Raw genomic sequence first — 16970 nt, forward strand, 5'->3', positions numbered from 1 at the left:
ACAAACACCCTACGGGACAGATATTATCAGCCCCACTTTATACATGAAAAAATTAAAGGCTAGAGAAGTCAAATTACTCAAATGTATGCAGTAAGTGAATGGGAGAGCTGAGACTCAGACTTGAACCCTCTAAATCCTGCTCTTTCCTCCACTCCTTGCAGTGCCCACAGGACTCTGTGAGAAGAGAAAGTACCCCCTGCTTTGGCCTTTTAACCCTCAGGAATGAGGGTTAAAAGGCCCATTTAATTCCATTAATTTTATGCAAGTTATCTTCACATCTCATTGGTTAAACTGTAACCTTTGAAATTAGAGCATCAGGCTTCACATTTTTCATTTTTCCTTCTTTTATGAGAAAAACATAAAGACTCTGTGCTGCATGCAGCCATGATAGCTTAACTATTGCAGATGAGCAGAACCTCAGAAACCACCTCGTCCATCCACTTTATTTCAGAGATGAGTAAACTGAAGTCAAGAAAGACCACAAGATTTGCCTGAAGTTGCACATTTTAATGGCAGCAGAGTCATGTCCCACCCCTGGATACCACACTCTCCGGGCCAACTGCCTTGATGGAAGACTCCATCACTATGTATTAGAAATGCTACTAAAAAGCAGCCCCAACAGCAAAACAAGTGGAGACAACATAAACGTCCACCAACATGGGGATAAATGGATAAACTATACAAAATAAAGGAATTAATTACATCCACAACTATCAAATAAAACCCGTCAAAAACAATTTTCAGTAAAATACACAGGTTAGAGGGGAAAAAAACCTTTCTTTCTGTTGTACAACATATAACGTAACATATTGGTTGTAGACATGCATTTATGACATAAAATTATAAGAACATGAAGCAAAACAGCATGTTAATGATGTAGTCACCTTTAGGGAAATGAAAATGGGAAAGAGGACCAAGGAGGGGCACCCATGGGATTTCATTCTCATATCTGATGTTTTCTCTCCTTAAAATAAGCAAAGAGGCAAAGACAGCCAGAGATGAAAGATAAAACTTTTAATTTGATCTAATGTCAAAGAGGACAGGCTGAGTTAAAGCAGGAGCATGCCCATATTTGAATAGGTTGTTGTTTCTTCCCTGGCAGAATTGACTTGAAACATTAAAAGTCAATACTCAAAAAAAAAAAAATTTAATACTATTTTATTGTCATAGTCAAGAAACAGAAGAAGAGATGACAGTAGGAGGGAGTTGTGAGTGGAATGTGACTGTCTGGGGCCGGCGTGGGTTGAGCAAGAGGAGCTGATGCTGTAGGGGAAGAAGAGTCTTTAAATTATATGGAAAGACAAAGGTAAGAGCGGGAAACCAAGCCAAACATGAGGGAACCAGGAGAAAATTATTAAGATGCTTCCCACAAACCGGGCCAGCTGCATCTGAAAAATCAACAGCTCAAGGGATCAGATGAGGTGAATGGATCCTTAAACAGAGAAAATTGTTCAAGGCTGTATGAATGCAAATCAGAGGCTCTTTTGGGGGTGAGGTTAAATTCCCCATCAAGAAGAAAGCTATGGGGACTTAAGGTTCCTATTAAGCCTATCATGTAAAATTTCAGATTAATCTGGAGGGAGAAAAAAAATCTCTTTTTAAAGAATGATTTTAGAAATAAACAATCTTGCCTTCCCCGTGGGCCCTTTAAAACTTCAACAAAACGCAAATACTGTGATAATCCATGGGGCTCTGGCTCCAGAAACACAGCTGGAACACAGGAAGAACTCTCTCCTTTCGAGTTTTAAAAATTTCGCCTCAAAACAGTTCAGAACCTTGGTCAGAATTGAGTTTGTCAGGATCTTGATATAACAGATTCAAGGCAAAGGGCAAGGTTTTTCTTCTTTTTCTATTCAAGTGAACAACATGAGTGAAAGGGGCTCCTGACTTCTCAAGCTTTATTTTTATCTGGAGATCAATTTCTACAAGTTCATATTCTGCTCTGAAGATCACCAGCCTCTTCTGAGACTTAGGTACAGCCAAACTGTTCTGGAAGAGTGATTAGTATTCACTCCAGAAGGAAAACATTCTCCTTAAAACCGACAGCTATACACTTTACCTAAAACATTCATTTATTCCACATTAAAGGAATCCACTTGTCTCCAAAAAAGTTCCATGATAAATCCGCCTTCAGCCATCTCTCTTAAAAAGGTTTGTCTCATCAAGTGAAACTTCACAGCCAAATAAATTAGTGGGTTCTTTCCTGAATGAACCACGGCTATAGTACAGAACCTAAATTAACCTGTGTTCCATCACTTCAGGACATCCTCAGGTAATCAGAATTTTTATGAAAGTCATGGATTGGTCATATACATAAATTACCTTCCCAAACCCCCAACGCAAGAAGAAAATCTTTTAATTCAGCAAAGGCATTATGAATAATTTTAATTTTCTTCTTCAAAAAGGACTGGCTGAGAAGCTTTGTAACAACTTGTTAGAATTCACTTTGCTTCTTCTTCATCCTCTACTCTTTGAATCCCCAAAGCAACACCTTTTATTTTTCACAGTATTGTGTGGTTCAATAAATTCTCTTTCTTGCCCCTCCAAGCCTTTTGGATAACCTTCCTCAACAGCCACCTCACTTCAAGGGAAAAGAGAGTCTTTGCTTCTTTATTATTCCACTGAAAGTGTTGTTATCAGCAAAGGTTGGTGGTGCACCGTCCCCGTACCAGTCACAGGCTGAGCGAGGCCAAGCTGCAGCAAAAACCATCACCTCAACCAAATCTGACCTATGCAACTTACATAAACACTTGACTTTCCATGGATTGCCCAGTTTCCCAGACCAAACCCCCTTCCCTTCCTCACTTGTTCTTGGTCTCATCCTCATCACCCCCAGTACAGTAGTTTTGTTTCCCACGGTGTCAGTTACCCAAAGTCAACTGTGGTCTGAAAATATCAAATAGGAAATTCCAGAAATAAACAATTCATAAGTTTTAAGTTGTGCGCTATTCTGAGTAGTGTGGTGAAATATTGCCCCGTCCTGCTCCACCCCACTTGGGACAGGAGCCATCCCTCTGTCCAGTGAACCCACATTGTGTACACGATACACCCATCCGTCACTTAGCTGCCTCGGTTATCAGATCGATTATGAGAAAGAGAGAAATCGCTTTCACATAACTTTTATTACAGTATATTGTTACCGTTGTTAACCTCTTACTGTGCCTCATTACAAATTAAACTTCATCATATGTAAATATGTACAGGGTTTGGCACTATCTGCACTTCTGGGCATCCACTGGCGGGGGGGTCTGGGAATGTGTCTACTGTAGATCAGGGGGATGACTGTACTGACACACACCTCATGCCTGTGTAAGACCTCGGATGGATGACTATGATTGATAACCTGTGATGTCCCACACAGAGGCCTTCCTTCGTGTGGTCCCTATTATCTAGTACAGCAGGTTTAAACCTGAAGCATTTGGTAACTTTATGAAATAAATGACTGAAGGAATAAATGAATGTCACATTAAGCCTGAACCTCTTCAACCCCAATAATGAGGATCTGGGGTGCACTACTACAGTGGCCCACCTAATATGAAACAAGCCAGCTCCAATTTAGCCCCAGATCCTCATGATTGGGCTTCAGAGCATTACAACTCTGAAGGCTCCTAGGAGGGAATAAAAGAAGAAAGACCAGAGCGGGAAGGTGAGGAAGCAACAGGGAGAGGCAGCTAAACAGGAAGAGGGGGAAATGAAAAAGATCCATTACTTGCTAAAGCAACATTTACAGAGCACTTCGGGCACTTCCTCGATGCCAGACATACTAACTCATTTAACCCTCTCAATGCTTTTGTTGTTGCCATTTCCAGAGGGGAGCGCTTACAAACAGAGAAGTTCAGCAACTTGCCTAGAATCACACTGCTAGTAACCAACAGGGTCAAGTTCTGAGCCTGGAGAATCTGACTGCAAAACCCAAGACCCCAAACTGCCCTTGTCAAAGCACATCCCACAGGATACACTGTCCTCTAGGCGTACCTGATAAGTGTGGAGTGAAAAAATAAAAATACGTGGTCAAAGGCAAATTTGGAAAATGGTAAGTTAAATGGGCTTCTTTACTAAAAGACTTCTTAGAGCATTTGAATTGCTAATGAGCATTGTGAATCTCCAATAGATGAACAGAATACGTATATGAACCAGACTTATTTGGTTAGGGGCTTTTCTCTTGGGGAAGCATCTTGCTGGACCAGATGCCACTTTCAGAAGCATAAACCTCATATCTCTTCAACACCCACTGTGTGCTCCCAGGTTTTCCAGGGGCCAGCTGAGGAAAGGTGTTGAGACCACGCAGAATTTGAATCACTCCAGAGCTCTACAGCCTCAGCCAGCCTCCTGCAGAGGTCCAGCTGAGGGCCTCCACTTCTCCTGCCTATTCAAGACAGGAAGCCACTGGCATTTACCCACTGCCCTCTCAATCTGCGTAGCCTACCCGGCTCTCTCTGCAGGGTGTCTGTCTGTGTGCATTTCACAAAGGAAATTTCTCATCTGAGTTGATTGTTCCCTTCAATTCTGAACTCCTGTCTGTCCCTTCTGAAATATGGCATTAAATCATCATAATCAAAAAGGGTATCCTACTCTACCCAAATCTCAGAAAGAATTCTTCTTAGAAAAGCCTAAAGTTGATGGCCTGAAGTTGATGGCTATTATATGCCACTGACAAAAGTATTAAGGATTCCCTTAAAGATAACAAGTTAAAGACATTTTCAGTCTCCTTGAAGGAGACTGGCAGGTAAGGCATTTTTCTGCTAAGTGCCTTGGAGCCTATTACATGATAAGTGCTTGTTCTATGAAGCACTGTTGTTCCAAGTTCAGTAAATACCCTTAAGCCAAGAGAGCAATTACAGGTAAACAACTATTTTTTTTTAAATACAATGAGTACTCTAACTATTCACACCAACACCTAAGATGATCAGAAGCTGCAGGAGCAACCTGAAAGCCGAATGGGAAGTCTAAACACCTGTGACAGCCAAATTCCCAGGCAATGAATGATGCCATGGAGAAGTTACCCAAGAGGCCGTAGGAGGAAGACAATTTAGCATGTATGTCTTGGGTTCCTAATCACAGCTGTTGAGTCACCAAACTAAGTCCTCTAAGATAGTGCCCTCATCATGTCATTCCTCTGCTCAAAAACTTTCTATGGCTCCCCATTGCCAATAAAACAAAATTCGAACTTCATAGATTGGTATGGTATGTCCTGCACAACCTGCCTCAAATCCACCTTTCCGGCTACATTCCACCAGAATTCCCCACGTGCAGCTTTCCTTCCCCTTTTCCTGCCTTTCATTTCAAGCCGTCTCCATACCTACCTCCATCATGAGGCCCTTCCATCTCCATCCCAGCCCATATTTGTCACCTGAAACTCTGAAGTGCTTTCAACATGTTCGGTTTCTACAAACTAGGAAGTTTTCCCCAACCACAAAACCACCTTAACCACGTTTGATTCTTTTTCAGCGTAGGAGGGGAAATGACCTCTGTGGCTGATGACTTCCACCAGAGTTCAGCAATTCTCCTATTTTCTGGGAGATGAAATGCTCTACATCTTCCATGCCTGTGGTTTATATTTCAGCAAGTGGTGTCAGTGCTGATATAGTAACCTCCCATTTTTATTGAGCAGCACACAATGTAATTGATGACATCTGCTGGGGCTGATATTTTAAGTGAAGGCTATTCCCAGCTCTGCCTCCTCTCCCCATGGCTCTGTATATAAATAGCCAACAGCAGCTACACCTGAGGTAGAAAGTGGGCCTTCTCGGCGAAGGTCCTCAATTATACCCCGTAAAGTCAGGAGGTTTTCTGGTAAGATTTATATAAGCAGATCCAGCTTCCAAGCCTGCAAAGCTAGAAAAAGAGGGAGCAGGGGACAGGGCTCTGCTGGAAATAGTTGCCATCATTCTTTGGACTTTTCGGTTAAGTGGATGTAAATACCATGTTCTTTTCAGTGCTCAAATTTTCTGTGTTAACCCCTCAAATCAAGAGAAAGTATCATTTATCCCTAAAGGGCAAACGATGCCTGCCTTCAAGTATTACCTTTCCAATGTGTATTGGCAACAATAAAAATATCTCCCCTGGGTAAAGTTTTTGTATTTGTTTATAAGCCTTGGGGAAGAGTAAATCTGGCAGTTATTTATGCAACACTTGATCCTTAAAGGACAGGAACCTATAACTGGTCCTGGGCTAGAGAGAATCTGCCACTGTCAGAGGAGGTACCTCCGCATAAGCAAAATCCTGTTACATGTATTTGTAGAGCAGCATGTTTACCAGGCACTGAACAATGTGCTGCTCTGCATCTAAACGTTCTTCTAAAACAAAGGTATATCCTTTTAAAAGAAATTATTAGATATTTTTACCATTTTTGATGAAAAACTTCTAAACTAAATTACAAATACCTTCATATGCTTGTATATGATTTATTGTGATGATTCAATTCAATCATTGGTAAAGTCATAAAAAAGTGAGGCTCTTGGAGGCCACTAAGATACGAACAAGCCCAGAAAGATCCTCCAAAAGAAAGCCTTCCATGGCACCTACTCCCTGTGTGTGTGCACATGCATGCGCCCACGCCCACGCCCACGCCCACGCCCACACCCACACCCACACCCACACCCACACCCACACACACAGTCCCCACCTCCAGATTCAATGCTTCCCCAAACCCATCTACATCACAGCCATTAATAGCACATCTCACTGCAATTATTGACCAAGCTACCTCCCCACTCCCCACTTGAGCTCCTCCAGGGTGGGCACCACAGCTTTCTTGCTTTATCCCCAGAACCTGGCTTGGTGCTTGTGCACACCATAGTAGTTCAATCAATATTTGAGAATGAATAAGTGCTTGTATTTATGAAAGAATAAAATGTTGCCCTACTTGAGCTAAAATGTATATGTGGAAATTTTAATACCATTTTTGCTTCTAAGAAAACCAGAGTCCAGAGAAAGAGTAGCCCATTAAAATGACAAGAGGCCAGAAAGGGGGCACCTGCCACCATGTTACACGTCAACATCTTCCTTGATTTCTGTGTCAAATTGACCATCACGGTCACGACAAATACTCAAGCTACAAAACTGAGGTCACTCTCAGAATCTTAGACCTTTGATACTTGGTAGGTAATGTTTTTCCTCCAAGTTTCAGCATTAATTGTATATACATACTGGAAGTAAAATTTACCATCATTTTCTGCAGCAAGGCCTGTGCCAGCAGCAGCCACACATGGAACAATAGGAACAGGTATCTGTCTTAACTCACAGGAGGACACTGGTGGTGATTTACAATGGCCACCAGGAGACTGGCTTTATGCTTGCTGGTGTAAGTGGAAGAGCCCTCTGAGAATCGACTTAAACCCAAGTGGTCAGTGAGCCAACTCTGAAACAAGTTCCATTTAGAAACCATGACAAAGTTACTTAACAAATGAAATATCAGTGCTTGTGAAAGCTCGGGATTAACCTGTTTTTAAGAAGAAAGTTTCATTTTCATGGCTCATGTAAATTAGGCAGCGTCTTTGGGCATTGTCTCATCTATGAATTAAATTACTGGATTCAGCCCAACAGTGAACCAGGTTAGCCTGACAACAATTTTACTAATTGTTGTCAGACTAACAACCAATGATTATTGTGCTCAATTCAATTAAATTTTTTTCTTAATCTACCTTAGGCCATCTCAAACAAATAACCAATTTGATAAAATGATTTCTATCACCCCAGTCAATTCAGTTCCCAACGTCAGTAAAGACAGCAGGCTGGCCTGTGTGGTAACAGTAACTCAGAATGCAAGGAAGGAAAAATGAGACAGTGTTTCCATTGAATAAACAGCAAGAAACATCCATTACCTTGGTCAAAGGGCTTGTTGGGATTCCAGTTTCTGAAATAATCATCCTACATAAGGAAAAAAAAATAGAAAACGAAAGTCAGATTTCAGGAAGCTTCTCACATAACTGTATAAAAAGCTGCCTTTCCCTCTACCTCCCAAAACACAGAGAACACCAATAGCTTAGGAAACCCCCAAAACAGACATTAACATGCAATCAAAAATATAAATTTACTTTTCAAATTATTGTCTTTCAAGCCGTATGGATTTAACACTAGGAAGAGTAAAAGCATTTCAGCCTCTTGGAAATAGCACTGCTCTCCTTGGTCTGAAAAACCGAGACATCGTCTAAGTGCAAGCTGTATTTGCTATCAATTATTCTGCAGGTGATCCTTTGCTGCTCTCACCGATGATTACGCCTCTTTGTTTGTAACAGCTGATAATTCAACTGTCAACATTTCTCTTACATGGAGACATGGAACTTGTGGTGCACAGTTCCAGTCTTCCAGTACTCACAAAACCTGAGGACAGAGGGCCATTCAAATGCTAGAACTAACCACGGGCATTACATGTAGCTTAATACCATCTGTTCTGAGTGTGTAAAGATAAAAAAACAAAGGCTGGCCAATCTGGCTGATCCATAACCATGTCTTCCTTGCATGCATCTGGCATCAATTTATGCCCCGAGACTAGACACTTCATTACCTTGAAATTGCAAGGGTCTGGGTCACTCATGTCTTCATAGTTACATTTAATCTTTTCCCTACTTCTAATAACCTTTTCCTTCCAAAACACAGCTGTCCACTCTCTCTACTCCACTTCTATCATGTGCCCATCCCCACTGCTCCCTCGCACATCTGTCAGCAAAACTAAACAGTATGCAAGGTACGTGACCCATGTGCATCACCCCCACACCACTTTTAGGGCATGTACTCCCTTTTACAGTTAATGTCCTCCTGACTATACCCAAATTATTTGCTGTATATGTTTTTGGCAGATACTCTGCATGCTGCAGTTTCAGAAAGCTGTCCAAAATGAAGCCTCAATTTCTCTTCCAGAGAAGTTAATTTGCATCAAAGCACACAATTAGTTTAAATTATTGTCCATGCTATCTCCTGCTACAGTTTATCGCTGACACCATCTCCTGTGAATTTTATCGGCCTTTGTGTCGTTCAATTACCTGGCTTTATTAGACCCTTGTTGAGTTCACCTAAGCCCTTAAATAGATTTTGAGAAACTGGATTTAGAGTAAAATCAGAACATATTGCTTCTTGGGCAGTGATTCCATTTTCCAGAGCATGAATAAACATGAACAGGTTCCTCGGGATCCTGGTGACTCGCCATTAAATTATTTTTAACTCCAAGGAATTGGCCCGCTTTGCTCTGGCTTTAATTTTATGGCATAACTGGCCATCTCACCCATCTGGTTAGGAAGTCTCTGAGGTCTGCACCCTGAAATATAACTGAGGAAGCTTAAAACAATCCGTCTGCCACATCTCTCTCCATCTATGATTTTAAATACAATCCCAGTCTTTGGAACTGTGCGAGTTCAGAATCAGCAGCCAGCATTACATGATTCTAAGTTAAGGGCTGGATGGTGGTTGGAAATTTAGCACCCAATTAAAGCCTGACGGCCCTACACACAAGCATGGTGCCAGCACATTCTGCTGTTCACAAGGGCAAGAGAAGAGATAACCCACAGTGAACTCATCTTCACCACTAGAGAAAAAATAACAAAACGTCCGTCCTTCCAACTGTGGTTCATCAATGCCCTCTTCACCACATACAGAGGACAGCGTCATGTCCATCAGCAATGTGGAATCTTGTGAAATGCTTTCTACTTGAATGTGAAGTCCTTGGAAGCTTAGGATGTGTGTCCAACATGGCACATTCTCTTTGATGTCAAAGAAAGGTCTGAAAAGTCTCAAGAACTGAATATTCTCTAATGATTTCAATGTACTTTATAATTTGGATAGAATCTGAAGCATGCTTCTGGACCTTGTCACTTTCCCAGATTAACTATAATTGCCATTTTTACAAATTTCTTGGGAGAAAAAAATCATAGTTTTAAGTATAAAGCCTCTAAAAGTAGATATCTGCATTAGAATATTTGAAACCCATTGAAATGTAATAACACTGCCTAATTGCTGCCAAAATGTGAAAGTACACCTTGAGTGAAAGCTCATTATGCAAAATGAGTCCTTCAAACAGCCCCTTGCTCAGCAAGACCAAGCAGGGAAAGAAAATGATTCCGTGTATCTGATTACTTTTACTCTGCCTTAGGAAAGTGGATTGCCAAAGCAAAAACCAATGAGCCAGGAACTGATAAAAATCTTGGGTGTAACTGCTTTGGCTACAGCTGAGAGAGAAACCCTGTATCACGGGCCAAGATCATGAACACATGGGAAGCACTGTAGGCACTGAAGCCCACTTGGGGGATGGTCAGTGAGCATGGTGGAGGGGTCTTCGGAGTACGCATTCTGCAACAGGATCTGAGTATGAGAGGCCCAGACACAAGGACACCCCTTCCATACTGTACCAGCCAGGTGTGACTGGCCTGCACATATGGCAGGTCCAAGCAGGCTGGGGCTATATCCATCAATTCACTCTGCAACTGTGGGAATTTCTGGAGAGGCAGCATCCAAACCCATGTGGGAAAAGATGAAGATAAAAGAAGGCTTCTTCTAGAGTTTCACCTCCTGAGATTGTGCTCATCCCTGAGTCCCACTTAACAAGTGGAATGCTCAAAGAACACAAGGACAGCTGTCTGTGGCCCTGAACCAACATTCTATCAATACACAGGCTAGTCATTTCTCCAAGGCCTAAGACCCAAGGGGTACGGCTCCAGCTTTTCTCTGATCTTATTTTCTATCTAAAAAAAAAAAAAAACAGTGTGTATTTTATATTACCCTAAAACAGAGCTACATCTTCCTTTACTGTTGACAGCTCTATTAGTTTTCTAACAGGGACAATTCCCACCCTGGGAAGCAGTGTGCCTGCCTGCAGACCACCTCAGAGCTGCACTGCATCCAAGTGTGTTCCTGCTGCATGGACCCCGGGTCCCATCCAGATCCCGGGAAAGTGCAAGACTTTAAGAATCTTCACCTCTAATCTTCCTTCCTCCCTAATGAAGTCATGGCCTGTTAAAAGTCAGACTGTGCTGCAAAGCATGTAGATGGGTTAGATCAAACTCGCCAGAATACGCATATCTGTCTGAGTTGGTCTCTTAACTGGTAATTTCATCATCCTGTGATGAAACTTTTAATAATGACTTGCAAGGACCTCAGCAACAGTTAATTTTTAAAACATAAATCCAAATAGAAAGATGTAGATAGTTATTTATTAAATTCAATAACTCCTATTAGTACATAATATAGGCTGAGGAATAAAAGATGGAAGTGTTACAACACATGTATTTTACAGGCTTTGCTGCACAGTGTGGTTCTGCGGTCCTCCACTGGACAGGCCAGAGAAACGTCCTCTTCTAAATTCCACCCATATGAGGAAAGGCTGATTCTACTTCGCTATGCCACTTCATAAATGAAAATTATCCACCCTTTAGGGACTGTTAAAATCTGGAAGAACTTATAAATTTAAAGAGTCTCACACTTGAGCATATTGACTTATGTCTGAAATCATAAAGTCATAGTAGGAAGGTATAAAAAGTCAGCATACAGATCACAGTAAGAAAGTGACAAATCATTACATGTCTAGGATGAAGATGGAGGAGGTGGTGCTGGTGGTACAGGAAGAATCAGAGACTAGGAAAGATTATGGCCTCAAGTTTTTTTAATCCTCCACAGCTGATCAACATAGATAAAACCATATTTCTCCATTTATCTTACTAAATATTTTACTAACATAGTACTGGACCCTGTGAAATTATTGGCACCCAGTGGCTGGTGCAAAGGAATTTAAGTCTAGGTTTTCAACTGCTTTAGAGACAGTGATTTTAATAAGCATTCATGGACATCTATTTAAACTATATAGCACATATTGTATATAATACATAATAGACATTAATAAGGATATAATATTTATCAATATATAACTTAATAAAATATATATGTACATATATATTCACATGTGCCAAAGAACATTCTGCTCTATACAGCATCTTGCAATAAAAGCTTTAAGCCTCAATAACAGAAATGATACAAAAATTTTCCTGCTATAATTTGAGCGATTAAGCCTCTTCATCCTGGATTGCTCATAACCAGTTGGAAAGTCTATGGTTCCAGCCCACTTGAATGAGAGGCTGAATCTTTCTTCCACTTTCCTATAGCCCTAAAATGGCTGATGCAACTTAGTTCAAATATTCCCCAGGAATTTGCCTCTCGCGAGGTGCTTGTCTCAGCTCCCAAAATTATCAAGGCAGACTTAGAGGAAGAGATGGCGTGGCAGAACCGAATGAGAACCATTTTTGAAGTCCAACTGCTTTATCCCTGCTTCTAAAGATGATGTACTATGTTATCTACCTTATAGCTTCAGATACTACAAATCAGAGACATTCAGCTCACATGAAATAGATCATTTCTCCTTCATAAATATTTTAGCTAAGTTATTTGAACCCTGCAGTTTCTTCTGAAGATTACCTGAGATAATTCAAACTACCAGCCTAGAAAATAAATGGGAGCGTCATTTGTCTCAACCAGAAGTGAGTAATGAGTACACAGTAAGTCTGGGCTCAATTGTATAAAATACAAGTAAGCTGTTCTAGCTTTAATATCTCCGTATCTCTGTGAAATCCCCATTAACTGTTACCGGTGTGTGTGTAAAACAGGTGAGTATATGTTTATACACACACTCTAAAGCACTTTCTTCCTGAATAGCACGATTCTTTGATAAATTGGTCTGACATTTGGTATAAAGTCTGCAGGCCTCAGACAAACTAATTCAGAAAATAACAATGTCAGTTGTTCTGCTCTTTCAATAAATAACCCGCCAGTAAAACACAGATAATAACTGACAATCATACTTGTACTGTAACTAATGAGAAAAGATAAAGCAGCAAATGGACTGTTCATATGTATTTGATAAATTGCATCCTCTGGATATACCAAGGAAAAATAAATGTGTGCAGTGCTGGTTCACTGAACTAAAACCAATATTTGCCACCGAGATTTAGAATTTAGAATAAAATTTACATTTTATTTGGCAACTATTTTGATGCCATGTCTACATACAGTTGAAAAGTCAAAAACCTACCTCAACTTCCTGAGTACGAAAGCATTATAAATGAGAAAAAAAAATAATCACATCAAACAATAGGAAGGAATATAAACATTTTCTATAATTGCATCAAAATTTCAGATTATCATAACATTAGAAAGGTCATAGGCAGATATTTTCCCTTAAGGCAACCGACCATCACTCCCTTGAAAAGTTCCCATCATTCACTAAGTTCACGGGAAAGAACATTGGGTTACAGGGTGGAATACCTGGTGGGAGAAATCTGAATGCTCTAGTGATCTATGTCATTACTGTAGAACAGCCAGCAAAATTATGATTAAATCCAACACTTGGTCATGATTACTATCTATGAAAGTTTCAAATGAACAATTTCCTGTGACATAGGTTCAAAGGGTGAAATTCAGTAAAAACCCCAAGATGACATCAGAGGCCAAGAGTAATAGACCTACATTTCTGCAAAGAAATTCTTTTGCCTTGAAGCACCAAAATAGCTTAAAGGGGTCTAAAATCTGAGAAAGACATGGATTTACAGTCTTAGAAGTATGTAAAATGAATGAGATTGTCACGGTGCCTCCAGCCATTTAAAGGATTATAACCACCACCACAAAGAGCATCCCTTCCTCAGGACTTTGTCTGTCCCTGTCCATCCAAGCTGGGAGGTGGGGGAAGTGACCTGCTGACTTGTTCTCTTCTGAAAGAGAAAAACTGAGTCTGAATTTCCTTCAAAGTATGCTCTGGATGTGGCTTTTCCTTACAGGAATATGAATAGGTATATGATGATCCATTAGTCCTCTAACCAAGACAAGGGGTGTCTCCCCAGACTGAAAGCCATACATACTCCTGACCTCATTAGCAAAATTATTGAAATGTCTGGATATTTAGGAACAGGCTTCTAAATATCCAGGAAGGAGAGAAGCAGCCAGTCCTGTGGAACGAAGGCACAGGGGACACTACGAACAGGACAGGCGTGGAAGCAGATACGAGTTTCAATTTGGCCTCGAGCACTCACCAGCTGTGTGGCCTTGTGCAATCCACTTAGCTTCTCTGAGTTGCAGTTCCCTTATCCATGAAATGAGACTACTGCACCTACCTTGAAGGTTGACTCTCAATGATTCGCGATAATGTGACAAAGTGCTTGGTATATTATCAGGCACGAAGAATTACTCAATACGGGATGTACACTTTGTGTCCATCTCCAGAGATTTATAGTACTGAGGTGTTCCAGGAACATTGAGAGAAATAATAGGCTTTAGAGAATAATATGTTTAAAATTTCGATAATATGACATCTTACGTATTTGAACCTTACCAAGGAGGCCCAAGTGAAGGGAGACCAACTGCACCTGGGAAAAATAATTATGAAATATTTTCAATGCATGCAATTGTATTAGTCTCACATAAGAAGAGTGGCTTAGAAAAAAAAAATTCAATGAAATTTGAAAATTTGAGTTGCAGGCATGTCTTTGTTTAAAGGTCAGGCTTCCACTCTGTAAGATTTAGTGACTCCGTCTGTTAAAAAAAAAAAAATGGTAATACTGTACCAGAGCTATGTTGTGCATCCAGTGAGGAGTTCTGTACCCCTCTTAGATATTACATGCCATATTGCATACATATCAATTACGACTAACTATAGCCTAATAAGGGGACTGGGACTGCTCTTAACAAAATTTCCACATAATCATTAATTTAAATGTGGAAAACAGATGGAGAAACCCAGAAAGGGTATACCAAACAAAACTCTTGCCATCTTGTAAACCTTTACTTCATAGAAAATACAAATTATACTGGCCTGAGGCCCAGCCTTATCCAAGTATCACAAATTCCAAATTGATTAGGTCCTACCCTCTTTCTGAGAATGCCATTACTACCTTCCCTCCCCTCCCCACCACCCAGGCTGGCAGGCCTCCATAAACATCCAGATGCTACCTTTCAGAGTATAAAACCCCAGTTATTAGTTTCCTCAGCCCTCCTGCATCAGAGGTGCCGGCTACAGGGACTGGGGAAAGCAATGGTTCTCATCCTGGCCTGACCACTGCGGTCACTGTGGAGCTCTCCAAACACTGAGGCCTCACCCAGGAATTGCTGAGTCAGTGGTCTGGGTTGTGGCCTCCACAATGGGAATTTTTTAAGCTCCTCAGTGATTCTAATGTGTAGCTTCACTGGCTAAAGGAAGCTACACACTAACTCAATCATAGTGACTGAGAGGGGACCAGGAGACAGTCAGGACCACCATAGACAGCAAACCAGGTGCGGCCCAGGTGAGGCCTTCTCCCCGGCTTACGGAGCTTCCCAGAGTTATCTATCTTCCACTCTCAGGTCTGCCCCTTGAGGCTTCCCCAGCTCAGTCCACCCAGGTGCCCAGGCCAGAACCCAGGTCTCAGGCTGGAGCCCTCTCTCTTCCTTCCCTTTGCATTCAGACACTGACCAAGTCCTCTCCTCACTCCTGGATCTCTTACATCTCCCACTTGTCTGCAACCACGCAGCATCTCCCTCAGTTCAGGCCTCCACAGCTTCCCCTCAGGCCACTGCCACATGCCCGGACCAGCCTCTGCCGCCCTCCAGCCCTGCCCAGGATGTTCTCCACCCTGCTCCTATGGTGGCCTTCTGAAGGGGCTCTGGTCATATCAGCCTCTCTGCTTAAAATACTTCAGTTGCTTCCCCTGGCTCCTAGAATAAGGCCTGGCCCAGCAGCAGCTTACATGACCCTGCAAGATACAGCCTCTGCTGAGCCTCCCAGTCTCCCCAGAGCCATACACCAGCTCACACGCTTCATTCCAGCTGTGAATGAACGACTTCTGGGCCCTGAAACAGCCCGTGCTCTCTTCGTCCTCTGAAATTCTGCACATGTTGCTCCTCTTTCTGAAGCAGCCTTCCCTATCCTTCTTTGGTTGACATTACTGCTCTATCAAATCTCAGTTTAGACAATGCTTCCCATGGGCGGCCCTTCCTGTCTCCAGTCCCTGTACACCTGTGGTGTCTCTGCTGCGTTGACTCCAGCCCCCTGTGCCGCCCTCAACAGAGCCCTGCCCCACCCACACTGCAGTGGCTGGCCACTCCTGCAACTCAGCCACACAGAGGCCGGGGACCTACACGCCAAACCTCCAGGGCCCAGGACAGCACCCATTTTGTAACATTTGCTCAAGGAGCATCTCGAACTGAACTCAGGAATAATGAGAACAATTCAACCTCTGATGCTTTTTTCTGCCAGTACCTTGGGCTACGAATTCCCCCTTTGACTCAAAACCGTAGGCTCTGTGACCTGGAGGTTTCTGAGGAAAATGAAATGGGTAACTCCCTGCAGTGACCTCGGGATGGGGCAGTAACTGGAACCTGGGACCAGCAGGGATGACATTGGAAGGTCTTGGAGAAATCGATCGCGCTGTGCAGGAGGCAGACAGGTGGCCCTGTGCCTGACACCGTCACCCCACATTTAAGGCTCTGAGTCAACCCAAAGAACAAGGAGACTTCGTGACCTGGCTCACCACAGCTGGGCTGAAATTTGATGCAAGATTCAAGACTTGTTGAAATCAAATCAAAAAAAGTAATAGTAACAGGAATATTAATCATATTAATAATAGCAGCTACCATTTTTGAATGGTTAAAATGTGCCAGGCACCGTACTAAGCCCTGACTGTGTTTTATTTCATAGAACCCTTACAATAAACCTCTGAGATAGGCACCATTGGGGGAAACTGAAGTTGAAAGGGATGAAACTACTACCCAAGGTCGCTCAGCTCGGGGATTTGAACTCGGTTTTGCCTGACTCCAAAGAGCATGCTCTAACCACTACACAATGCCACCTCAGTGGAACCACATGAAGGGAGGAGCAAGAGGTACGTGAAGACCGGGGACCCCGGAGGTAGGAAATGGGACTGGCTGCCCTGTGAAGGTGCTGACAGGAGATACCAAGGGATGAGAGATGAGCACACAGACCAGAGACCTCCCAAGAGGCCCTCTCTACCACTGCCATGACTTAA

General features: G+C 42.2%; 1 protein-coding gene across 1 annotated transcript in view; it reads right to left on the reverse strand.

The window, feature by feature from the left end:
- The window catches only part of SPOCK1 (SPARC/osteonectin, cwcv and kazal like domains proteoglycan 1), a 479285-nt gene that overhangs the window by 256519 nt on the left and 205796 nt on the right, over positions 1–16970 (reverse strand). The window contains exon 2 of the mRNA XM_011362367.2: positions 7824–7869. Within this exon, the coding sequence (XP_011360669.1) occupies positions 7824–7869 (46 nt within the window). The remainder of the gene's footprint in view (positions 1–7823; positions 7870–16970) is intronic.

This window comes from Pteropus vampyrus, unplaced genomic scaffold (genome assembly GCF_000151845.1).
Source record: "Pteropus vampyrus isolate Shadow unplaced genomic scaffold, Pvam_2.0 Scaffold74, whole genome shotgun sequence".
Classification (NCBI taxonomy): Eukaryota; Metazoa; Chordata; class Mammalia; order Chiroptera; family Pteropodidae; genus Pteropus; species Pteropus vampyrus.